Consider the following 23,829-nt stretch of genomic DNA (forward strand, 5'->3'; position numbering starts at 1 on the left):
AAAAAAAAAAAAAAAAAAAAAAAAAAAAAAAAAAAAAAAAAAAAAAAACATAAAAAAATGGCACCTTTTAATTTGTTTGTGGAGGAAATTTTATCATTTCCTTTGTCTTTATTTTCTTATTTATTTTTCAATTTATAAATAGAGAGATATTATTAGATATGGAATTAAGGATTGTGGGTTTTGTTTTCCTGTTTGTGCGGTGATGTTTATATTAAAGATTAAAAGTCTTTTTTTTTTTCTTTTTCTTTTAAACATTTTGTTACTAAATTAATAAACATATTCTGTCCAATTAGAAATTATTAATCCTCTATTACAAATATATAATTTTTAAAAATTTTATCTAACACCATCCTTAAACGTAACAAAATATTTTTGTAAGAGTACATTTTTGTAAAAGTTAAAATATACTCGTTAACGTTAGAGAGTTTTTTTTAAAAAAAAAATTATGAAATTATAAGAGTATTATTGAAACTTTTAAACATTCGATTAGGATGAAGAGTAGAGTATAGATAATTTCATCGTCAACATGCAACGTTATTTCAAATAACGCCTCCAAGAAACTCCAAGAAACGGGTAGCGTTACACTAAGTGGGTAATAGAGATGATTATGATTGAAGGTTGAATAAACATTTACACTGGAAATAATCTGTTTTACATTGCCATTGTGACTGGAAACAATCTGTCCAAGAAACTATAAACACCTCCCCCCAACAGTAATGCTCCACTGCATGCATCAACAACAAATACAACCACCACCACCACCCATCAACAATTTATCTCTTCATCTTATTCATATGAAGTATGAGTTTAAAAGGAATTACCTTATAGGATTAATCCATGATGAGAACTTGCGGAATGACAGAAGGCTCTGCACTCATTTAGAACACAAAATCAATCCATAATGAATTAGAGCATCAAAAGATAACCCAATGGGGCTCAGCTGATACTCTTATGATTCTCCTTCCTAATATATATCACCATGTTACCTGCAATGCTCCAGCAAATGAGGCAGCAAGAAGTAACGGCACGACGTACCCCGTTGTGTACGTCAAGAGGAGGCTTCCACCAACGATGGGATCCTGTTATAAAGAGAGTACTCACTAACAGGAATGCTAAAAAGGAAAGAATTAATAATGTTAGACAAACACGACTCTCCACAATGATATGATATTGTCCACTTTGAGAAGCTCTCATGGGTTTGCTTTGGGCTTCCCCAAAAGGCCTCATACCAATGGAGGGGAAGACCTCGTACCAATGGAGAGAGTATTCTTTGTTTATAAACTCATGATCATTTCCTAAATTAGCCGATGTAGGACTTTCATCATCCAACAAATATAACCTTCTTACGCTCTCGTGTATGATATGGTAGAAACTATGATGTGAAATAAAAAATGACAACAGGTCGATATCATATTACATGATTCAATCTATTGAAACTAAGATCAAAGTCGTATCAGTATAAGAAATGATTTAAGGCACCTTGGATGTAGCTACATATCCAAGTAAAGTAGCCAGCACAGGAGTACTACAAGGAGATGCTGCTAATGCAAATGTTAGCCCGGCCAGATATGCTTGCACGCCTAACACATCAAATTTAAAAGCTTGTTAGAGCATTCAAATGAGTAAGCAAGTGGTCAACAAGTAATGAAGGTGCCAGTTACTTGATGGAAAGTTGGCAGCAGCAGAACGGGGATCGAAATTGTCGAAGAATGAGGGTAGTTGCAACTCAATTATCTGTGCAATTCGTGATCAATTATACAACCAATCCATCAAAAGATTCGCAGAGTAATATTTACATATAAGTGAAACTGATATCTATTTATAATGCGACAAAGATATGCATACTAAATTCGTAGTTGATACAGAAAATCAAGGTTTGATGAGTACCTCAAGGAGGTTTAGGCCCATAATAACAGCTAAGCCTGAAGCAGCTAATGGTAATCCTTGGCCAATCTGTCCATATGCCTTTCCAGCAAAGGAAGCTGCTATGCCTAACAGCGCTAGGGTCGTAGCAAGTCCTAATGCAAAAGCAACAGAGTTTCCAACAACCTGAAAATAAGAAGAGACCAATTCCAATTCCAATTCCAATTCCAATTAACTGTCTGTCTCAACGCACGACCATCAGCACGTATTTTAACGATTTCCGCAGAAACTATCTCACATAAACATGCATATTCATCCCATGCATCAGATTAGAAGGATTTCAATAGAAATGCTCTCAAGTTCAAAGTAGAGTAAGAATTATGAAGACTCTGGCATCATAGAACCATTGAATAGTTTCTTTCTAGACCTGGTTCATTACTATTATTTTTCTGTAACCATGTTGTTGAAGGCTACTAGCTTCTTACAATATATATACTCATGACCGACGCCACTGATCCCGTAAAGGATACGTCTACCCAAAGCCCAACTCATAGACAATATGGGTTTTAATTTACTAAAGACTCGTTTGATAACGATTTGATTTTTTTTGTTTATTTAAAATTAAACTTATAAGCACTAGTTCTACCTATAAGTTTATTTGTTTTGTTATTCATTCAAGTGTTTCTTTAAGAAAGGAGGAAAACATGGTATGGAAAGACCTCAAAATCGTTATCAACCAGGCCTAAGCTTTTAGCCTCAATGGCTGAACCTAGGACCTTTGAATGTATTGCCAAACATTCGGAGCTTAATCAATTAAAACATTTCTACAATTTGATACTACGTCAAACAGAGCATTAGGAGAAAACCGAAACTCGCTTAGAAAATAATTTACCTCTGCTCTGCTCTTCCCTGATCCAAATGCTCCTACAAAGTCCCATTGAATCATCACATTAACACGAGACACCAAATAACATCCTGAAATTTCGAAAACAAGTGTACAAAATGCTTACCTATGTAACCAAGTGTCAAAGGCAAAACGCTCAGCGTGCAAGGGGAAAGGCTGGTTACAAACCCTGCTCCAAAAATTACTGCCAAACTGTATATAGGAATAGAAAAGAGCCGTTTACTATCAAATTCAAATCATTAAAAGACATGAAAAGTAAAGGGCAGAAAAACCAGACTGAACCTAGTAAAACTAAGAGCAGATAACTGATCCTGAACTGCAACATTAGCCTGTTGTCCAGCTGAATACAAGAAGCCTCCAAACCAATCTCCAATGCCACCATCAGCCAGTGTATAAACAGAAGCAGCTCCTTCCTGACTTGAAGGAAAATAATTCTAGTTCCTGATATAATATACAGTTATACACCAAGCAATATACGTACGCAGACTAATTTATTTACCATGATATCCAATTTATAGAGACCAACATCTCAAGCAAGCAAACTAAGATGGCGAGTAATGCTAAAGAGCAGACCTGTTACCAAGCTTCAGTTTCTTTTGCAGTCATAATGAATTAACCATTCTTATATGTCCAAGGGGAAATAGAAATACATATAGATTTCATCAAGATTCTGAAGGAATTGATGAAAAATATTAATCAACATCTTTAAAAGGAATCAAGCCTCAAAAGAATATAGATATTGAGATTTTTGTAACGGCTTAGGCCCACTGCTAGCAAATATTGTCCTCTTTGGGCTTTCCTTTTTGGGCTTCCCTTCAAGGTTTTTAAAACGCGTCGATCTCACTGGGTGACTTTGGAAAACAGAATATGCGAAGACTATAAACTCTTACCCACATATGCTCTAAACTTTCAGCCTTTGCTGCGTCTACTGCAAGGAAACTTGTAGCTGGGAACATTGAAAATGAAATAAAATTAAGAATATGAAATTGCTTAAGAAATATCAATTCAGCTACTTATGAAATTGCCAATCATAGTTATGTAATGAACAAACTATAATCAAAACAGAATAACCCATATCCTCAAAAGACTTGGATAAATTATTAGCATTACCAGAAATGGCATTTACAAAAGCCATGGCATGAAAATGATTGCTGCTGTTTGTACTCTCCACAAACTCATCAATATCTTTAGTTTGATCCAAAGCAGCGGATTGTCCCCCAAGAAAATTCAAAGGGGCGACATATTTACCTAAAGAAACCAGTGAGCCTCTATTAGAAAGTTGAATACATGGTGATCAAAACATCCCCACAGTTCAAAAGTAATCGCCAGTCCCATAGCTATACAGACAGAGAAGGGAATCATTTCAACCGACAACGGCAACCAAATTAAAGTATTACCTGGCGGCCTGCCGAGTAAACGTTTGGAGGTTGAAATTTTGATGGAATTGATGCCGAAACCACCAGAATGGGTCATAAGGAAACCCATTTGAAAAATTGGGGAAGAACCTCCGATGCTCAGAAGGGTTGAAGGAAGTGGACCCTGTAGATGTGGGGGCGGGTTTTGTGGGTGGCAGTCGCCAAACCTTTCTTCCGCTCACAAACTCAAAGAAGAAGAAAAATAAGCAAAGCGGGAGAGTGATATTTTCGCAACCCTGGTCTACAGTCAGCCACGTCCAAACTTTTTTTTTTTTTCTTTTTTTTTTTGTTTGAATTATCCTCTTTGAATCTAGCTATCAACATCATATTTTATTTTATTTTTGTTCAAATTAGATTTTTGGTATTTTTCTTATATTTATATTTTTATCTTTTTTTTTTTTTAATATCATTTTATCTCATAAGACAATTTAAATTTTTAATCTTACCCAACTTTTCATTAACCATTGAATTGTTTGACAATCCATGAATTTATTTTATTAATTATTTAATTTAAAATTTAATAATATCTATCGTATGAAATCCTTAATATATTCAAAAATCATGTATATAGATAATGTTAAGTGGTCTATCTTGATAACATTGTTGATATGAATCCATATTATAATTGTTACAAATGATTTGATCCAAAACATTCGTGTTAAAGTATGTTTGTGTATTCTAAATAATGAGTTCGTATAAGACTAGATCACAAAATATTTTTATTTCTTTTAACAAATTTGTTAATCGAGAAGATTAATAAACGATTTGTCTATAAGGATTTGTGTAATACCTGAGTGGTCCAAAGAAGGAATAAGAATTTCCAGCTCCTAATGCTATTGCCACCTGCTAGTGACGATAGACTTGCACAAGTAGACAATTCCTTTTCTAAAACAAATTTGTGCGAATAGCCTGGATTTCACAAGTGACTTGGAAACTTAGAAGTTGCAGGATTGAGACACTAAATGATGAGTGAAAGTAACATAAACACCTATTAAAGGAACAAAAATAAAACAATTTTACAATTTAAACCCACATTTCTATCATTCATACAATGTTTTTGCAGAATGTATTCTTGTAGTTTTGCTCTGATTTTTCAATATTTTCTCCGCTGACTGCTCGTTCTTGGATATGGCCTTTGCTTTCGCCATTGTCTTCCTAACATTCTTTGATCGCTTCATTGGTCTTCCCTTTTTCAATTTTCTGTCACAACAATGAGTAATGATCAGAGTCTGTGGCCGAAACAGGAAAAAGGTGGCTTCAAATTTCCATAAAAACCAAATTTAGAAAAGCAGCTAAAGTTAAACAGCAATGCATACTATCAAAACCCAAGGAATTGTCTTGTTTGGTTAGTATTAACAGATGCATACTATCCAACCATTCCCCAGGTAATTGACTGGGATTCAGCAAATTCTAGATCAAATGCCAATAAAGTAGGCGTCAGGAAAGTCTTTGAAAACATGGGTGGGTTTCAATCATAATCTTCAAGGCATTAACGAATTGAGCATCATACCAATTTACATGCACGCGTTCATTTTCATTTGAAAAGCATTGTATTCAATACAACAGAAACCAATAGTACCATTTTACATTTTACTAATATAGGAAAGATAAACAAGTGACAATGTCACCATTCAAAGTTCAGTCAATTCGAAAGGGTTGTCTCGCTCCCGTAAACGCTCTACAAGTCCCAAGATAACTGATCTTCCTCCCCTCCTTCCTACTCTCCCACTTTACCCTTTTACCCTCTCAAGTATAAACATTTACAATTGGGGGCCTAACAGTTGTCTATATTAATAAGTTTGGTGGCTAAAAACAAATTAGAGGGGTGCATTAGATGCTTCCTACTACTGTAGTAAATGTTCTTGAAGGAAACCAAGAGTAAAGTACTCCTCAAGTGTATTAAAATTATCATGGTGTTATTTTGAAAATATAAATACATGAAAAACACTCTACACACTGAAGTACATACACATCTAACGAGAAGAACGGCATAAAAAATAGAATTTCAATGAAAAAAGTTGAACAATGTTATCAAGATAGACCACATAGAAGGATTTCCCTCATTTTCCCTTTCCAAGAAGTATTCCTCGCTCTGTTTTCACTAATTATTAGCCATGTAGCTAAGCATTTAAAGTTACAAGAGACCCACCAATTATAATAATAATCAGTAGTAATGTGGCTACATATCAAAGGAAGCAGTATGGAATCAAAAGTTTTCAGGGAGTTGATTCATTACTTTTTGTGGTAAGATGCTCAATTAACTCTAATCAGAGAAGTTATGCCCATTATAATATCACCCCTAATTTTTCAACCTCAACCGAAAATGAACAAATTTGGGCCAATCATAACAAAAATCAGGAACTGAGAGCACACGAATTAAAAACAAAAAACAACAAAAGCGCAGAATGGAATTGGCGTTAAAGTGAAACTACGTCCCAGTCCATGAAATTAAAGAATAAACCACAATTCCCAGGTACAAGCTTACAGATTGAGAGCGCCGGAAGCTGGTTTATGAACTGCAGACTCAGACACGTCCATCGCTATAGATTCAAGGGGAAATAAGTAAAAACTTCAAAACTACTCAAAGAAAACATATATTATAAAAAAAGAAGAGTTCTGAAACATCGTAAAGAGGATCAGTGAAGAAATAAGGTCAAGTACAAACATCTGGAGGATACAATTCTCAATCTATCTGAAAATACTATCTGCATTCCCTTCTAAAACAACTCAAACGTACCTTGAGGGAGCTCGTGAGCAGTATTTTCGGTTATGTCCATTGAAATAGCCCCACTTCGCTTCTTATTCTTGTTCTTCGCCATCGCTGAGAGATAAGCGCTGAGGAGACTAACAACGAAACCCTAAGGAAGAAAAAAGTAAGAAGCGAGAAGAAGCTTCACCGGCCAGAAGCTGTAGTCGAATGTTGAACTACATGAATTATGTATTTGGGCTGTTTGTTGGCCCATTAAATAATAATATGGGCCTGTAGCTTTATTGGGCCCTATGGCCCGCTTCCGAAAAGTGGATAATGACGACGAAAGCCGAACGACTATTAAACTAATATTTAAAACGTTTCAGGCACGTGAAATTTCTAATTTATTTTATTAAACAGTTAAATTAAGTGAATTTATCACTTTATACTAAATAATTGAAATTTTATATAAATTAAATTTAATAATTGTAAGCCTATTATAAGTTGTTTTCATACATGTTGTCATATCCCACATCGATTGGAGAGAAACGAGTGTCAACGAGGACACTAGACTCCGAAAAGAGGTGAATTGTGAGACCCCACACTGATTGAAGAGAGGAACGGGTGCTAGCGAGAACGCTGGGCCGTGGAGAGGGTAGATTGAAAGATTCTACATCGATTGAGGAGGAGCACGAAGCATTTTTATAAGGGTGTGGAAACCTCTCTTTAGTGATGCTTTTTAAAAACATTGAGAAGATACGTGAAAAGAAAAGCCCAAAAAAGACAATATCTACTAACGGTAGGCTTGGGCTGTTACAAATGGTATCAGAGTCAGACATCGAGCTGTCTGCCAGCGAGGACTCTAGGCTCCAAAAGGATTGGATAGTGTGATCCCACATGGTTGGAGGAGAATGAAGTATTTTTTTTTAGAAGGGTGTGGAAACCTCTCATTGGTAAAACCCGTTTTAAAAACCTTAAGAGGAAGCCTAAAAAAGAAAGCTCAAATAGTAGGCAAACAATTTTGAACAAATAAATTTCTCATGCGAGGTAAACTTTGATATGAACCAATAGACATCAATCATACAATATGCTTCAATGAAGATGGGAAGAAAATATTGTTGAAATAATCAAAAGATATTTCAATTCATGCCATATTGAAGAAGAATGGAGTTTCATGTTTTGAATTTTGGGTGGATTACAATTTAGAGTAATTTAGAGTTATTGTATTTCTATATTAATACTTTTAATTTACTCTAAGTTATAATTACATAATGGTTAATTAAAGTCATTAAGCATGAATGTTACCACTCTTGGAATGGCTTTAGTAGTTTCATTTTGAGGCTATATAAAGCCATGTATGTTGTATTTGTAAGAGACTTGGAAAATGTATGTAAAAGAAGCATTTGTGCTCTTCTTTAGCCAATGACTAAGTTTCTTTCTATGTAGTTTAGGTTAGCTCGACGTGATCAATCTTGCTTGTGGAGTGATTCGAATCTCAATCAAGTGTTCTTGTCTTGAGATATTTGATCAACAAGAATCAATCAAGCTAGACATAATCGATCTTGCTTGTGAAATGATTCGAATCTCAAACAATGTTCTTGTCTTGAGATATTCGATCAACAAGGTAATTCGAATCTTACTCCTCTTGTAGTGGTTCCTTATCTTATCCGTAGTTCTCATTCGAACAAATAGATGAGAAAACCCTTGTTGGGATATGGAGCATGATGCTTGTATCTATAAATTGAAACCATATTATACCCATTAGGGGTGTTTTCTTCATTTTCTCGATTCTGGGTTTGGTCAATATTCTTCTTGTATTTTCTTTCTTCTCTCTTGTTATTTGTGTTTATCTTGATCGGGTGCATGGAGTGTGCCTCTTTCACCGTTAATCATATTAAAACTATTTAGGAACTATTAGATTGTGCCTCTTTCAGCGTGCTCTAGAGATTGCACACTCCACGAGTAATTAATGGCAATTTAATTAAGATTAAGAACATCAATTTCGATCAAGTGGGAATTAATGTCCAATTGATCCACCTTAATGCTCTCTGCCTTCTAATAATCACATCCACTCACACACAAACAATTTACACCACAAACTCGTTCAATTTCCATGGACGAAAACCTCCCAGCACACAGTTTTATGATACTTATGAGCCAGGGGCAAACTTGGTGGCATAAACCCAAGCATTGTTGGCCACAGGGTTATCCAGATGGTCCAGCAGGTTCTCGAGGGGGCCCTTTCCAGTGACGATGGCCTGGACGAAGAACCCGAACATGGAGAACATGGCGAGGCGCCCATTCTTGATCTCCTTCACCTTCAGCTCCGCGAAAGTGACGGGGTCGTCTGCCAGTCCGAGCGGGTCGAAGTACTGACCCCCTGGGTAGAGGTCGTTGCCCTCACCCACGCCGTCCAGGCCATTGATGCGGAACCCTTCAACCAGTCCCATCAGGACCACTTGGAAGCCCAACACGGCCAGGATGCTCTGCGCGTGGACCAGGTTTGGGTTCCCCAAGTAATCCAGCCCCCCTTCTGAGAAGATTTGGGCGCCGGCCTTGAACCATACCGGCTCCTTGAAGTCCACTTTCAGCCATTTTTCTAGGACTTCCGGTGTTATGCAACCGAAGGCTCCCAGCATGGCCCACCTCCCGTGGATCACCTGAAATCCATTTAATTTTGGAATAATTAGTGGGTTTAAATGAAATTAAATTAAAGTTAAGAATTGGGTTGGAAATGAAATTACCTCGAGAGCTCTGTTCTTGGCAAAGGCCTCGGGATCGGCGGACAAGCCGGCAGTGTCCCATCCATAATCGCCGGGGAACTCACCGTTCAAGTAGGAGGGAGTCTGAGCTGAAAAGGGTCCCAAGTACTTGACTCTGTCTGGCCCATACCACAGATCATTTCCCTGTTCAAACACCATCAATCTTAACACCCCAAAAAACAGAGCACAAAATACAGAGCAAAAATTTAATTTTACAGAGTGAGTGAGACCATGGTGTATTTGGGAGTTCCCATGGCGACGACATCTCTGAGGGGGTTCTGTGGGGAGGATCTGGTCTGGCCCAGAAAGGGGGTGGCCCGGAGGAGGCCGGTGGCGGTGGCGGTGGCGGCCATTTCTCTTTTGAGTTGTGCGTTGGAAAGGTGTGAGGAACTGTGAGAGAGAGGGGGGAAAGTGGGGGAATATGATGGGAAAATGGGGAAGATGAGTGGTGAAGAATGGAAGATTCAGAAAATATGTTGGGGTAATGAGAGGGTTTAGTTAGCCAATCACATTCCTTCTAAAGATTTTTATGCATCTCCAACTCATCTCTTTCTATCCACATTTGATCTATTCCTCCTTTTTTTTCTCATTAGGTTTAAACCCTAATTAGTAATTAATAAAAAAATTTATGAAACTGTATGATGAGTTCGCTTCAAGTTCGAGAATCGTTTAGTAAAAAATTAGATGTCTTGTGTGATTTACCGTGGAACTCTTCTAGCATGGTACAAAAATTCATTGTCGAGTTAGAGGAACATTATATTGCAAGGAACTCGGGGTATGGGTTTTCGAGATCTTTGGGTATCTAATTAGGCTATGTTGCTAAGTAACGTTGATGGATGGAGAATTTTGAGAATATTTAGCCTACCATTACGATTTACTATATGTATCATATTTGACTCTTGATCATAGGCTAATATAGTATATCTGTTTATTACTCTTTCCTCTATTGTAATTTATTTGATTAAGTTATAAATAGAGAATTCTCACCCCTTTTGGTATGTGATTTTAGCATATATGCTTATGGTATAAGACCCGGTCTGGTTTAGCAACCTTCATCTTCTTCCGTTCATCTCTCTAATTCATATCACCATCAAGCTCTTTTACTCCAATTATCTTTTTTAGAAAAGCTTAACTTCTCTCTTTTCTTAAGAGTCAAGACATGCTGGTCTACGTTCATGAAACTCTAGTTTCACCATCTTGATTTGAACTAGCAACCTCCTCAACACTCAACACCAAATATTTGGCGTGGAAAGAACCTGATCAACAAATTCTCTGTCTCTTGCTCTCTTCTCTTACCGAGGAAGTTATTGTTGTCGTCATTGGTTTCTCCACTACCCGTGACATTTGACTCATGTTGGAGACTACATTCAACCATCATTCCAAAGCCCGTGAATTGAGAATCAAGGATGACTTGCAGCTCATGAAACACAGCACCAAACATGTTGTTGAGTATGCTTGTAACTTCTAAACAATTTGTGACTAGTTTCATGCCATTAGCAGACCCGTCGAGAACATTGATAAAATGTATTGGTTCCTTTGTGGACTCGAGACCGATTTTTCAACTTTTTCTAATGCTCAGATCGATCTCACCTCTCCCCCTGTTCTGCAAAGTTAATCTCAAGTTTTGAGTTGTTCTAGCGCTCCCTTGAGTCTTCTAACTCCACTCATGCGACATTCACAACCACTAATCGTGATTTTATTCAGGTGAGAGCGAGAGATTACACAGGTAGATGAGAACTTGTTAGTAAAGAGTAGCTACCTCCTTTGTGAGACGAGGATTATGGGTTGGAACTGATGTCAGGGTGACTCTTCGAGGCCCTATGATATAGGTCTAAACAGATGATGATGATATAAGGGACTATCATAACGATGATCTGAGGTACCGTAAGAACTTAAGATGAACTCCAAGTTCCAAAGGTCTAGATAGGACAAAAAAATGAGACTTTAATTACTTTCGCTTATTTACCTAAGTTGAGCTTAGGTGAATGAATACACGTAAGGTGTGGCATAGGAAGAACTTGTAATTGGGAATAAACTCCTAAGTAAGAATAATACATCAAACGAACAAACAAAAGAAACAAAATTTCACAGGACTTAAGAACGAATTAAGTACTTCAAGCTGTTTACCGAGTATTTTATACTCATTCTTGCTATTTCAATTTCATTTTCAGACGAGGCTTGATAGAGTAATTGACATGAAGGGCTTACATGAGCTATAGAGGTTGGACTAGACCAATATCTTATATTTCTCCGATTTTTTATCTACTCGGTTCTTTTATATATTGAGAGCCTCAATAATTTCAATATATAAAATTGTTTATCATGGTAAGTCATGTCATTTAATTTTAATATTAATATCGACAAAACCTTCTTTTAAATTTGAATAAAACACAAACCCTTATATCTCCAAAATCCAACTGAGTGATCCCACTCAAGGTTGATGGTGTCAGCTCATTTGTAAATAATTTCATCTTTCTATTATTTTATTATCTAAATTAATAAAAATATCTATAAATTTTGTATTTTGTCTCAATAATATTCCTAAACTTTCAAAATTTTCAATAATATCTTATATATATATATTTCGAAGAAAATACTTTATTTGATTTAAAAAATAACGGATATAATTAATTTTTTAATTTAAATATCATACCAATTGTTTATCATTAAAACTTTGTGCAATTTTATTACATATCATTTATTTGCACCGCTTATTCGATTAATGGATTTAAATTAATAAAATAAACCAACAAGACGACGCCGTATGAAGAATTTATACGGGAAGAAAATAAAACAATATTATGCGGTGAGCGTGGATCGAACACGCGACCTTCAGATCTTCAGTCTGACGCTCTCCCAACTGAGCTATCCCCGCAAGGTGTTTAATTTTTCATGTGTTACAATTGAAAACTTTTTTAATAGACTGGATCATAATATGGGCAATGATGGGACGACGTCGTATGAAGAATATACACTGGAAGCGAAATAGTACGAACATATGCGGTGAGAGTGGGTCAAACACGCGATCTTGAGTCCGACGCTCTCCCAACTGAACTATCCCCGTCTAATGTCATATTAAATTACATCATAATAATAAAAATATATATTTCGTATTTTTAAAAAAATAAGTGGAATCTCTTTCATAGTAACGTTTACAAAGTTTTTAATTTTATTTTTAGAAAGGAAGAAATAAATAGAAAATAACCATAGATTTAAAAAGTAAGTGGGTGTTTAACTAATTATGGCAATAACGTAATTTGCTGTCCAGCAGTTTGAAATTTCCAACGGTCAAAAATAATTTGTTAATGAAATGTTTCCACGCACCGCGCAGTTCCTTAAACATCTCCAAACCATGCAACGGGAATTCAGATGAAATCTACACCGTCCATTTCATCCACTGAATCAGAAAACTTCGCAAATCAGACCGTCAGAAAACGTCGTGAATATAACTCTATATTTTCATTCACGTCCCCATTCATTTTATTCCTGTGAGGGAGCCGAAGGATTCGACCGGTTTCTTCAATTCCAGAAAACTTCTGCGTCCAAAAATGGTGCTCATCAAGTCCAATAATCATTGGGCTTTCCTGGTATCTTCTCTCGTTCTTGAGTTCATTTCTTATTCTTCGATTCTCTCGTTTTTTTTTTCTTTTACTTTTTTTTTTCTAGGGGAAACGGATATTTGATTGGTTATCTTCATTCTCTCTTTCACATTTTTGTTTAATTCGTTCATATTATTTCTTGTTCTTTGTTTGTATTATTCCTCTTTTTTGTGGAGAATTGATTGGTTTTTTAATGTTAATTTCCTAGGTTTTCCATTTTGATCTCAGGTTTCTCGAGTAATTGGTTGACGTTATGTTGTTTTCGGTTAATCAAATGTCCTCTGTATCCATGCCATGTTTCTCTTCATTTTAATTGTGTTTGGGAATGAAGCGGGGAAGATAATCTTCGATTTTACGGGAAATTGCTTCGGTTTTAATGATTCAGAATCTCTTATCGAGAATCAAAATGTTTAGAGACTGAGGCGATGATCATGACTGATATTGGTTTACACATTGTACGCGTCTATGTGATGTTTAATTTTTATTCATCGTTTTTGGGATTGATATCGAGCATACTTATGTTTCTTTTTAAATACTTGAAATCTTCGCCAGTTTTAAAATAACGAAAAACCGGTTCAGAAACTACTTGTTTTAGATCTAAAAGATTCCTATGATTTGAACAGTTGTTTTGAAATTAGTTTAGGAAAACTATGGAGGAGATTGGTGAATAAGCATGATTTTTCAAAACTGATAACAATAAACAAAGGTGTTATATAATGAGGCTTTTTTTTGGTGTGTAATTTCTGATTGAGTCAGGAAGAAATTGAAGCACCCATGTGGGTTGATCTCACCTTAGAAGGGAGGTCCAACAATCAGAACATGTGAGTACCTGATACAATTGGTCAATGTAAATGTCAGCTTAATATGCATTTAGTATCATGATTTTCATTTGAATTATTCATCATACTAATTCCCCCTACGCTTTTACTTTGATTGCAGTGATGATAAATGGTTCTTTACACACCATCCGTAAGCGCCCTTAGAGTTTTTTCATTTACAGAGTTGATGTGAAAGTATAAACTTTTCATGATATAGTTCTTTGTGTTTTCCTTCAAAAAAACAAATATACATATCAGGGTCCACCAAAGTTCCTCTCATGACCTGAAATTAGCATTTTCTCAGCTCTTCGAGGAAAGGACTTTAAATTTTGAAATATCTGTGTCTTCTTCTCTGAACCTTCCCAATTCTGTCTCAAGATCAAGAGGGGACTTTGAGGACAAGAAGTGCAAAGGCAGCTGTCAAGGTTTTGCAATGGACAAGCATATTGTAAGTGAGAAGCTGAGTTCAGGATCAGCCACTAAATTGAGCTATACAGACTCAAAAGGAATTTCGAGTTCAAATATGAGTTTGGTTTCTTATGCAAGCTGTTTAACCGAAAACTCCAGGCCAAACGTTTCAGTTACTGGTTCGAGTTCAGAGGGAAAGGAGCCAGCTGACAGCAGAACTAGCAGCACTATCATAACTGGTTTGGGTCGTCAACAACAATGTAAGGCAACGGAGGTAACAAGCCAACCATTGAGCATGTCTAGTAGACTTTTGTCAGATATGAGGAGAAGTCTCAGGAAAAGCTGTGCCAATAGACAAGTATCGAGATTGGAGGTTAATAACTGTCAAAGACAGTCAAGTGGCCATAACTCTTCTTCGAGTAATTCAAGCACCACATGCTCCTCTTTGAATCCTGGTTTTGATGCTAAAAGCATCACCAATACATCAGAACAACACCTGAAAAGTAGTGTAGGTGTTGGAAACTTTTCCAGGATGACTCAAACAGCAATAAACAAATCCAAAGATTCAAGTGTTTTCTCGAGCACATTAAAGATTCCAGTGAAGGACGCGAGTTCCAACTCAAGAAGAGTTAGTAAATTCTATGCTAAGCCCACTAAGCTCGCCCACCTTGAGTCTTCAAAACCAAAGGTGAGAAGCTGTTAGTTAAAATTTGATATTGAGATATCTATGTGGCAAAACTTATGGTTTTCTTGCAATCATTTTTCTGTCAGAGAAAAGGTATTGAAAATTTTGATTTTTCAGTGTGCATCCTTTCTCAACAATGTCAGGGAGATGTACTTAAATCTTGTTTGTTCTTCAACCAGATACTTCGTCCAAAAGCTCCTCTACTACAGCAAAGAAACCTTCAAAAAACTTGTTTACAGCCAAAGAAAAAGGAAAGTTTAGATGGAATAGGAAGATGCAAGACAGTAGTAGCTGGAAAGGAGAATGCAATAAGGAGAATTGCTGTGAGTCAGAAATGCAATGGTAGAGACCCTTCTACTTTTAGTATGGTCAAGGATCAGAAAAGGACAGAGCATAAGGTTCCACAAAGACTTGGTGGACGAAGTGTAGTTAGCTCGAAGGTAAAAGGATTGTAGGCTTCAACTAGTTTTATCATGCTCGTTTTGTTGATGTTAAAATATAGTAATCCATTCTCGCATCATCTTTTGGAATAAGTAGTAATTGAATTGAAGTTGAATATGAATTGAAGATCATAACAACAATTTGGATGATATTAACAAGTAGATCATTTGTTCAGATGTCCATTGATATATTTTGTTTAACAAATTGTGAGGCATATATCATTCTCCCGGTGCTATTTGACCAGATTTTTACGCATATCATCATCGTGGTCTGATAATCCTCCATGCATCAATTTTCATTTGATTCAACTTCTGGACAAAGCGTCCTTTGATTATGTGAACTAAACAAGTCGGTGCAATTAAGGGAAAATGTTTACAAAACTGTTTGTTTTTCAGTGTCTTTTGCCTAATGGTCGCCATATCTTTGAAGTTATGTTATTAACATCTTTTTATGACCCCTTTTATACTTTTTACAGCAGCAGGCCAAAAAGTATCATCCAAGTGAAGGAAAAAGTCTGGGAAATGGAAGCAAAAGGGTATACTTCCGTTGAGAGGAGTCTGTACATAATGACATCTCTACGCGTATATACAAAAGGAGTCAATGGGGAGGCAACCAAATCTCTTTCCTTCGGTTTTCCAGCCTGCGGTAGTAAGTTCCATTCTTATGGGTTCAAATTAATATTCATTTTTGACCCATGCAAATGGTATTGTAACTGTCTTTTTGAAATGCCAACTTGGAGAAATAGGTTGTATAAGATGATATTGATGTCTGATTACTGTCACTGACCTGATATTAAGAATGTTTTTGGCATTCAAGTTTACCTAAACATAGCTATTCAAATCTTGGTTTCTGGACACGAATTCACGAAACCTTCTTAGCTGAGATAGCCTTCACCAAATCCCTTAAGAAGTTTCAGTCTAAGAAATCATTTGTGAAGTTACGCTCATGTATGCTCTTTGTGTAGAAGTGTTTTGCTTTTTGCCACTTACAGCATGTGAGTAAAGTGGCCAAATGTTGTTGCTTTTCTTTTCTTTCTTTTTGATATCTAGTATCCTTAAAAAGTGGTATAGGATTAACGTTTATGTCCTGCCGAAACTAAATTCCATATTGAGTGGGTGATCAGATAAAGACCATACCGAACTGGGGTTCAAGATGCGGCTGTCCTCTATGGACCACATTGAACCACATTGTCCTGGAAACTAGGGCCCCTTTTTCCAATTTTCTCATTCTTTTTCTGTTATTAAGTGTAGGTGTTGTCAAGTCACAATGAAAATCAAAATGCTCCATCTAATAATCTCATTTTGTGCTTATTTTGATTAAGTACTCCATTATTTAGGTTAGGTTGAATGCAACTCTTGTAGTGCTTACTATTGTAAGTAGTACATTATTTTTGTTATGAGCACTACTTTTTTATGATTGTTAGATGTAGGAAGGAGAAATGGTAAAATATAATGGCTATGTTTATGGCAATTTGTTCATATTTTGGAAAGGACAGGTTACTCTGTAGTTGTTTGATGGCCAATGCATCAAGCGGTGGTAGAAGTGACAGGTAGGCATGATGGTAGCCATTTAATGTTGTTCCATAGAGAGAGAGAAGAGGGAGGGAGTGTTTTGGGAGTGAAATATTTTGGGGGAAGGAGTAGTATGAAACAGATGGGATTTTGATTATGCATATCTTCTTGTTATGGAAAACAAACAGAACCGAGGAAACTTCAGAGAACGTCAGTTGTTTAACTTGTATGCATAATAGAGCCAAGCCCCTAACGCCTGTCCCTTTCCCTTACCTTACTTACCCCTTCCCCACCCCTACCACGCATTTGAATCATATTGGCCTTCGTTGTTTTTCTTTTTTTATTTAATTTTATGGTTTCCCCTCTCTTCTTAAGCCTCATCAACGGGCCGATTCTATCCTTGTTCGATGATAAATAGTTCAATTGATTACCATTCAATCAATTCTTTCATTTTTTAGATTGGATATAGAGAATAGCAAGTGTATGTTCTTACCTTGGCTGCAAACTTGTGTTTCACCTTCACTTATATATCATTCTTAACTCTTAATACACTTTCAGAACCCTACAACTAACTATGCTCGCCCAATCGAGCTCATCTTAAGGTTTCATAGATTCTTAAAGTTTATTATCTCTCGTAATCTTATTTTTGAGAACTTAGGGTAGTTCGGTACACATTTTAATTTTAACATAAACAAATTCTAAATTAGTAATTTTATTTGCCCTCAAAGAGATGAAGCGTATAATTATTTTTCAGATTGTGTGAAGATTTGAAGGGAAATTGAAAAAAAATAATAATAATAGAGCTTCTATTGTTTAGTTCAATTATTGGAATGAAAAGACAAATAAGAAGGCATAATTTTGAATTATGAAAACAGGAGAATATCCTTTTATTCACTTTCCTCCTATCCCCGTCACAAAAATGTCCTTTACTACCTTCTTTTTTTTAATTCATTTTCCTATTATTTGTTACAAATTCAATTTTGTATTTTTCTGTACTCAACAAAATTATTGTCTAGGTATATTAATTTGTAAAACTCCCGTGAATTGTTAAAATTATGAGTGGGACATTCTGTTGTTACACATTTAAGGAGAAGATCACGAGTCTATAAATAAGAAATACATTTACATTGATATAAGACTTTTTGAGGAAACCAAAGGTAAAGTCAAAAGTCTTGTATCATATTATTGTAGAGGTTCATTCTTAACAGAATTAAAAGGTAAGATGGTATGAAAGTTTGACTGAGAAATTTGTCGTTTCTCAACCAAATATGCTAGAAAGCAAAAAAAATGGGCAGTGTCAATTTCATCAAAGATTTCAAAGGTAAAGACAAAATCTTTGCTGCTGAGAAATAAGTTCATCATGGTTTTGAGCTGCAAAATAGATATTCACACCTTTGTGTCCTAACATATTTTGATATCTCGTGCTTAGATCAAGTTCATCCATCAATGCTCATTCGCTTCGTAGATTTCTTGCATGGGTCTTATAGGGTGTTCAGTCATGTGTAGAACCCATGTGGCTTCAGCAGCCTACATGGTTCGTCAGCTCGTGGTCCTAGATTCAGCCCTAAACATTGGACCATTTTTAAGCTGATTCAGTGAATTCAGTTGAGTTGATTGAGAGAATTTGACATGGGTCATAATTTCCTATCAGAAGAATATAACTGATAGTTGAAGCTGTTGAGATGTATAAGTTCAATCACCTAATCAATATATTGCTAAATCATCGTATCCTCATTTACATATTTTTCTCCAGATCATCTATAGCGATCAAACAATTGAGATACTCGTCCTCATACGTATATGCTGGCCCCGGCTAAGCTGTGTTGAGCAACTAGGCCGGTTTTGTAGGTATGAGGATAAAGTCGATCGAATGTCGAGATAGAGAGAGAGAGAGAGAGAGAGGAGGATAAATTGGTCAATTAAGACCAAAATTGTCTTTATGGATGAAATCAGTGAAGGGTTTGGCTGTACTTCCCCTCTTGTAATAATTCATCCTTGTCGATTATGCCCTCCACGCCAAACTGACACTCTCACATACAACACCACACAACAACAACAAACAAATCACTACACGTCTCTCCAATCTCCTCCTCCCTCCTCCCATGGCCACCTCCGACGACGACGAAGTAGAAAAAGAATTACAAGAACACGATGGTGGCTTCTGCCGGAGCCTCTACGGAGTCGGCTCGGTTCTCGACCCGAGAGCCAAATGGGTCCGAGAATGGAACCGGGTCTTCCTCCTCGTCTCCGCCGCTGGCCTCTTCGTGGACCCTCTCTTCCTCTACACGCTCTCCATAAGCGAGTCATGGATGTGCTTGTTTGTTGATGGGTGGTTAGCCATCACCGTCACCGTCCTCCGCTGCACCGCCGACGCCTTCCACCTTTGGAACATGTGGCTCCAGCTCAAGACTGCCACAAGATACTCCTTCGCCGGTGGAGCTGGCACCGCAGCCACGCCGGAGAATAGAGGCCTTAGAGATTCCACCCCACGCGCCGTCGCTCTCCGCTACTTCAAATCCAAAAAAGGCTTCTTCTTTGATCTCTTCGTTATTCTTCCACTTCCACAGGTATCATGCATATAATAATATAAATAAATTTCATAACCAACAATCTTTAGGAATGTTTTTACTTTTATTTTAATAAAATACTATCCAAATTTAAAATTTGCTAAACATAATAAATAATTGTTAGAAAAAAAACTGAAAAATGTCTAGAATTAAATAAATTTTTTCTTTTATTTTATTTATTTACATGAATTAATAGAATGTGGTGTTTATGAAACTCTGATTCTGGGCAGACGAACATGTGATTCTGGGCAGACGAATATAATTATGTTTTTTTTTTTAATTCGGGAATCTATTGGGATTCGATCTTTTTTTTAAAAAATTTAATTTTAAAATCTGTGAAGAATTCCTGACCGTTGGATAATCAATCATTTTTAATATAAATATATTTTCAAAAATTAATATTAATTTAAAATTTTTAGAATAAGTAAAAATGTGCATATTTGCAGGTGGTATTATGGGTAGTAATTCCAAGAATAATGAAAGAAGGATCAGTGACATTGGTGATGACAGTTTTGCTAATAGTATTTCTATTTCAATACTTACCCAAATTGTACCACTCGGTATGCCTGCTGCGGCGCCTCCAAAACCTGTCGGGGTTCATCTTTGGCACGGTCTGGTGGGGCATTGCCCTCAATCTCATTGCTTACTTTGTTGCTGCTCACGTAAGTGAATAATATCATATCATTATGGAGATTTGTGATTCATAACACGATTCTTATTAAACTTGTCTGAATGCAGGCTGCAGGCGCATGCTGGTACCTGTTGGGTGTGCAAAGAGCAGCCAAGTGCCTTAAAGAGCAATGCAGAGCCACGAGCAGCTGTGGGGTGAGGCTGTTGTCATGCAAAGATCGTATCTTTTATGGAGCCACCAAGATGGGAATGGGGAGAGACAGTGCAAGATTTGATTGGGCGAATAACAGGCAACCGAAATTCATGTGTTTGGATACTGCTGACAACTTTAATTATGGAGCTTATAAATGGACTGTTCAGCTTGTTGTCAACCAAAGTCGCTTGGAGAAGATCCTTTTTCCTATCTTTTGGGGTCTCATGACTCTTAGGTACTTCGCGCTTTTCTTCTAAACTTTTATGAAAGTTTACTAGGAGTCTAAGCTCTCGTGACTTTGCTTATAGTTTCTCCAAAAAAAAACTTCGTACCAATAGAGATATATTCCGTACTTATCAATCCATGATCATTTCTTAAATTAGCCAATGTAGGACTCTCTCCCAACAATCCTCCCATCGAACAAAGTATACTATAGAGCCTCCTTTGAGGTTTATGAAGCACTCGAACAACCTCACTTTAATCGAGGTTTAACTCCTTCTCTGGAGTCCTCAAATAAAGTACACCATTTGGTTGACACTTTTGACTATACCTTCGAGACTCAACTTCTTTGTTCGACATTTGAGAATTTTATTGACATGGTTAAGTTAAGGGCATTGTTATGATACCATGTCAGGAATCACGAACCTCTACAATGGTATGATATTGTCCACTTTGAGTATAAGTTTTCTTGTTTTGCTTTTAGTTTCCCCAAAATGCCACATACCAATGGAGATGTATTCCTTACTTATAAACGCATGATTATTTATTTAATTAGCCAATGTGTGACTCCCTACCAACAATCCTCAATAATACTTGTTTCATTATCGTCTTATCGTTGTTCTCACAAATTGTTTTGAAGAAAACTTTACAAAGTGATAACTTATTTTATTTACTAAACAGTACCTTTGGGAACTTGGAGAGCACCACGGAATGGCTGGAAGTTGTGTTCAATATCATTGTTCTCACCAGTGGACTCTTATTAGTCACCATGTTGATAGGAAATATCAAGGTAACCTCTTCAAGTTCGGATGGAAACTCAAAAATGGATCGTTATAATAAATTCCGTAGTATTGTATGTTGAGAATTGTTGAGAGAGGAATTCCATATCGACTAATTAAGGAGTTGATCATGGGTTTATAAGTAGGAATACTATCTCTAATAGTCATAAGAGTTTATGCTCAAAGTAGACAATATTATATCATTGTGGAGATTCGTAATTCTTAACCTTAAATGTGTGCGCAGGTGTTTTTGCATGCAACCACGTCAAAGAAACAAGGAATGCAACTAAAGATGAGGAATCTAGAGTTGTGGATGAGAAAGCGACATCTTCCACAAGGCTTCCGACAGCGTGTTCGGAACTACGAACGGCAACGTTGGGCAGCGATGCGCGGAGTTGACGAGTGCGAGATGATTAAAAACCTACCAGAAGGACTCCGGCGAGAGATAAAGTATCACCTTTGCTTGGATCTAGTTAGGCAGGTGCCATTGTTTCAACACATGGATGATCTTGTTCTTGAGAACATTTGTGACCGTGTCAAGTCCCTCATCTTCACCAAGGGCGAAACCGTAAGTTCTAACAACAAAACCTTTCATTTCCAATGATTATTATTAGATGAAAGTCTCACGTCCCCTAATTTAAAAAATGATCATAGGTTTATAATAAAAAAATACTTTTTCTATTGTTACGAGAGTTTATTCTCAAAGTGGACAAAAAGTCGTGTTGATCTAACCATTATAATTATGCCCAGATAACAAGAGAGGGCGACCCAGTTCAAAGAATGCTGTTTGTCGTTCGAGGGCATCTCCAAAGCAGCCAAGTCTTACGCGACGGCGTCAAAAGCTGCTGCATGTTGGGGCCAGGCAACTTTAGCGGCGACGAGCTTCTATCCTGGTGTCTCCGCCGCCCCTTCATAGAGCGCCTTCCGCCGTCCTCTTGCACTTTGGTGACATTGGAGACGACGGAGGCGTTTGGGTTGGAGGCGGAGGATGTCAAGTACGTAACCCAGCACTTTCGCTACACATTCGTCAACGACAAGGTCAAACGTAGCGCCCGCTACTACTCCCCTGGGTGGCGTACTTGGGCTGCCGTTGCCATCCAGCTTGCCTGGCGTCGTTACCGCCACCGGCTTACGTTAACGTCGTTGTCGTTTATTCGGCCTCGGCGACCCTTGTCGCGGTGCTCTTCCTTGGGGGAGGATCGCCTCCGCCTCTACACGGCGTTGCTTACTTCTCCCAAGCCCAATCAGGATCACTTCGATTTTTGAATCCATGTTGTGCATTTTTCTAATTATCTCGACTTCGAACTTGGAATTGATTGAATTTTCTGTTCTTTGGGTTGGTGGTACAAATTGAAATTATTGCCAGAGAATTTGTCAAGCTGGTTTATTATAATGGTTAGAATCGCACAACAATGTATATACTCGACAATCGATCTAGATAAATATAAAGAACAGAGAAAATGCAAAAAATAATATTAGCTAAAAGTTCTAGTGATAACTTCAAGTATGTAAAGAATGAGAAAATATGAAGAAAATTTTCAAAGCATGTATAAGGGGTATACATATATATAGAGTTTCATTTACTAAATATAACCATCTCTTATTATAAATATCTAAAAAATTATATTTCTACTCTATTGATATGAATCAAAAGACATCAATCTTACAATATATTTCAAATGAAGATGTGAAGAAAAGGTAGTCAAAATTATCAAAACATGTTTAAATTCATGCCACACTGAATAAGAATGAAGTTTGATGTGAAGAAAAGGTTGTCAAAATTATCAAAACATGTTTAAATTCATGCCACACTAAATAAGAATGAAGTTTGATTGTTATAAATTTTGGGTGGGTTACAATTTAGAGTAATTTAGAGTTAATGTATTTTAAGACTTTTTATTTAGTTTACGTTACAATTAGTTAATTACGGGTTACAACTCTTGTAATGTCTTTTAGTTTCATTTTGAGGCTATATAAAGTCATGTATGTTGTATTTTAAAGTAGTCTTGAAAAATATATAGTAAAAGAAGCATTTGTGCTTTTCTTTAGCTAATTGCTAAGTTTCTTTGCAATTCTATGTAGTTTAGGTTGCATGTAAAATCACTCAAGCTCGACATGATCAATCTTGTTTGTGGAGTGATTCGAATCTCAATCAAGTGTTCTTGCCTTGAGATATTTGATCAACAAGAATCATTCAAGCTAGACATGATCGATCTTGCTTGTAGAGTGATTCGAATCTCAAACAATGTTCTTGTCATGAGATATTCTATTAACAAGGTAATCCGAATCTTACTCCCTTTGATTTCCACATATCACCTATTTTTAACCTCATGCTCCATATCCCAA

General features: G+C 36.6%; 5 protein-coding genes and 1 non-coding gene across 12 annotated transcripts; 2 read left to right on the forward strand and 4 right to left on the reverse strand.

Moving 5' to 3' along the window:
• Nucleotides 1–579: 579 nt before the first annotated feature.
• On the reverse strand, nucleotides 580–4,375 carry LOC111483292 (cytochrome c-type biogenesis ccda-like chloroplastic protein). Its single transcript, XM_023129472.1, has 12 exons — nucleotides 4,165–4,375; nucleotides 3,878–4,015; nucleotides 3,658–3,713; nucleotides 3,050–3,180; nucleotides 2,874–2,959; nucleotides 2,756–2,787; nucleotides 1,888–2,049; nucleotides 1,662–1,734; nucleotides 1,480–1,580; nucleotides 987–1,079; nucleotides 822–868; nucleotides 580–724 (listed from the first exon to the last, which is right to left on the reverse strand). Exons 1-12 carry the CDS (start codon nucleotides 4,250–4,252, stop codon nucleotides 652–654), a joined length of 1,080 nt encoding a protein of 359 aa, XP_022985240.1. The 5' UTR covers nucleotides 4,253–4,375; the 3' UTR covers nucleotides 580–651.
• Nucleotides 4,376–4,999: 624 nt separating this feature from the next.
• LOC111483316 lies at nucleotides 5,000–7,102 on the reverse strand. Its single transcript, XM_023129509.1, has 3 exons — nucleotides 6,920–7,102; nucleotides 6,668–6,722; nucleotides 5,000–5,382 (listed from the first exon to the last, which is right to left on the reverse strand). Exons 1-3 carry the CDS (start codon nucleotides 6,999–7,001, stop codon nucleotides 5,223–5,225), a joined length of 297 nt encoding a protein of 98 aa, XP_022985277.1. The 5' UTR covers nucleotides 7,002–7,102; the 3' UTR covers nucleotides 5,000–5,222.
• Nucleotides 7,103–8,834: 1,732 nt separating this feature from the next.
• Nucleotides 8,835–10,052, reverse strand: LOC111483299 (chlorophyll a-b binding protein 13, chloroplastic). The gene is made up of 3 exons (XM_023129484.1): nucleotides 9,864–10,052; nucleotides 9,616–9,777; nucleotides 8,835–9,531 (listed from the first exon to the last, which is right to left on the reverse strand). The coding sequence occupies exons 1-3, from the start codon at nucleotides 9,984–9,986 to the stop codon at nucleotides 9,022–9,024; spliced, it is 795 nt and encodes a 264-aa protein (XP_022985252.1). The 5' UTR covers nucleotides 9,987–10,052; the 3' UTR covers nucleotides 8,835–9,021.
• Nucleotides 10,053–12,435: 2,383 nt separating this feature from the next.
• Nucleotides 12,436–12,508, reverse strand: TRNAF-GAA. The gene has a single exon. It is a non-coding gene; the product is annotated as a tRNA-Phe (tRNA).
• A 490-nt stretch (nucleotides 12,509–12,998) lies between these two features.
• Nucleotides 12,999–16,410, forward strand: LOC111483281. 7 transcript variants are annotated; one of them, XM_023129445.1, is made up of 7 exons: nucleotides 12,999–13,220; nucleotides 13,989–14,053; nucleotides 14,172–14,201; nucleotides 14,309–14,884; nucleotides 14,927–15,146; nucleotides 15,323–15,583; nucleotides 16,060–16,410. In XM_023129445.1, the coding sequence occupies exons 1-7, from the start codon at nucleotides 13,182–13,184 to the stop codon at nucleotides 16,132–16,134; spliced, it is 1,266 nt and encodes a 421-aa protein (XP_022985213.1). In that variant the 5' UTR covers nucleotides 12,999–13,181; the 3' UTR covers nucleotides 16,135–16,410. The 7 variants fall into 7 exon arrangements, with proteins under 7 accessions (XP_022985213.1, XP_022985210.1, XP_022985212.1 ...); XM_023129442.1 differs by having other exon boundaries at nucleotides 14,309–15,146; XM_023129444.1 differs by having other exon boundaries at nucleotides 14,309–15,146; nucleotides 16,063–16,410.
• A 2,551-nt stretch (nucleotides 16,411–18,961) lies between these two features.
• LOC111483267 (cyclic nucleotide-gated ion channel 4) lies at nucleotides 18,962–22,861 on the forward strand. The gene is made up of 6 exons (XM_023129421.1): nucleotides 18,962–19,662; nucleotides 20,109–20,324; nucleotides 20,401–20,720; nucleotides 21,386–21,494; nucleotides 21,728–22,051; nucleotides 22,234–22,861. The coding sequence occupies exons 1-6, from the start codon at nucleotides 19,198–19,200 to the stop codon at nucleotides 22,747–22,749; spliced, it is 1,950 nt and encodes a 649-aa protein (XP_022985189.1). The 5' UTR covers nucleotides 18,962–19,197; the 3' UTR covers nucleotides 22,750–22,861.
• Nucleotides 22,862–23,829: the final 968 nt, after the last annotated feature.

The sequence above is a fragment of the Cucurbita maxima genome, unplaced genomic scaffold (genome assembly GCF_002738345.1).
Source record: "Cucurbita maxima cultivar Rimu unplaced genomic scaffold, Cmax_1.0 Cma_Scf00008, whole genome shotgun sequence".
NCBI lineage: Eukaryota > Viridiplantae > Streptophyta > Magnoliopsida > Cucurbitales > Cucurbitaceae > Cucurbita > Cucurbita maxima.

Excerpts from the sequence above, each read along its gene's own strand:
- LOC111483292 (XM_023129472.1), bottom strand. The coding sequence starts at position 4,252 with ATGGGTTTCCTTATGACCCATTCTGGTGGTTTCGGCATCAATTCCATC. Across the intron at positions 4,016-4,164 it reads TTTACTCGGCAGGCCGCCAG|GTAAATATGTCGCCCCTTTG; the intron begins GTAATACTTTAA and ends TGGTTTCTTTAG. Across the intron at positions 1,080-1,479 it reads GATATGTAGCTACATCCAAG|GATCCCATCGTTGGTGGAAG; the intron begins GTGCCTTAAATC and ends TCTTTATAACAG.
- LOC111483316 (XM_023129509.1), bottom strand. The coding sequence starts at position 7,001 with ATGGCGAAGAACAAGAATAAGAAGCGAAGTGGGGCTATTTCAATGGAC. Across the intron at positions 6,723-6,919 it reads TGCTCACGAGCTCCCTCAAG|CGATGGACGTGTCTGAGTCT; the intron begins GTACGTTTGAGT and ends TTGAATCTATAG. Across the intron at positions 5,383-6,667 it reads GCTTCCGGCGCTCTCAATCT|AAAATTGAAAAAGGGAAGAC; the intron begins GTAAGCTTGTAC and ends TTGTTGTGACAG.
- LOC111483299 (XM_023129484.1), bottom strand. The coding sequence starts at position 9,986 with ATGGCCGCCACCGCCACCGCCACCGGCCTCCTCCGGGCCACCCCCTTT. Across the intron at positions 9,778-9,863 it reads GAACTCCCAAATACACCATG|GGAAATGATCTGTGGTATGG; the intron begins GTCTCACTCACT and ends GTGTTTGAACAG. Across the intron at positions 9,532-9,615 it reads CCAAGAACAGAGCTCTCGAG|GTGATCCACGGGAGGTGGGC; the intron begins GTAATTTCATTT and ends AATGGATTTCAG.
- LOC111483281 (XM_023129442.1), top strand. The coding sequence starts at position 13,182 with ATGGTGCTCATCAAGTCCAATAATCATTGGGCTTTCCTG. Across the intron at positions 13,221-13,988 it reads ATAATCATTGGGCTTTCCTG|GAAGAAATTGAAGCACCCAT; the intron begins GTATCTTCTCTC and ends TGATTGAGTCAG. Across the intron at positions 15,147-15,322 it reads TTGAGTCTTCAAAACCAAAG|ATACTTCGTCCAAAAGCTCC; the intron begins GTGAGAAGCTGT and ends TTCTTCAACCAG.
- LOC111483267 (XM_023129421.1), top strand. The coding sequence starts at position 19,198 with ATGGCCACCTCCGACGACGACGAAGTAGAAAAAGAATTACAAGAACAC. Across the intron at positions 21,495-21,727 it reads TGTTGATAGGAAATATCAAG|GTGTTTTTGCATGCAACCAC; the intron begins GTAACCTCTTCA and ends ATGTGTGCGCAG. Across the intron at positions 22,052-22,233 it reads TCTTCACCAAGGGCGAAACC|ATAACAAGAGAGGGCGACCC; the intron begins GTAAGTTCTAAC and ends AATTATGCCCAG.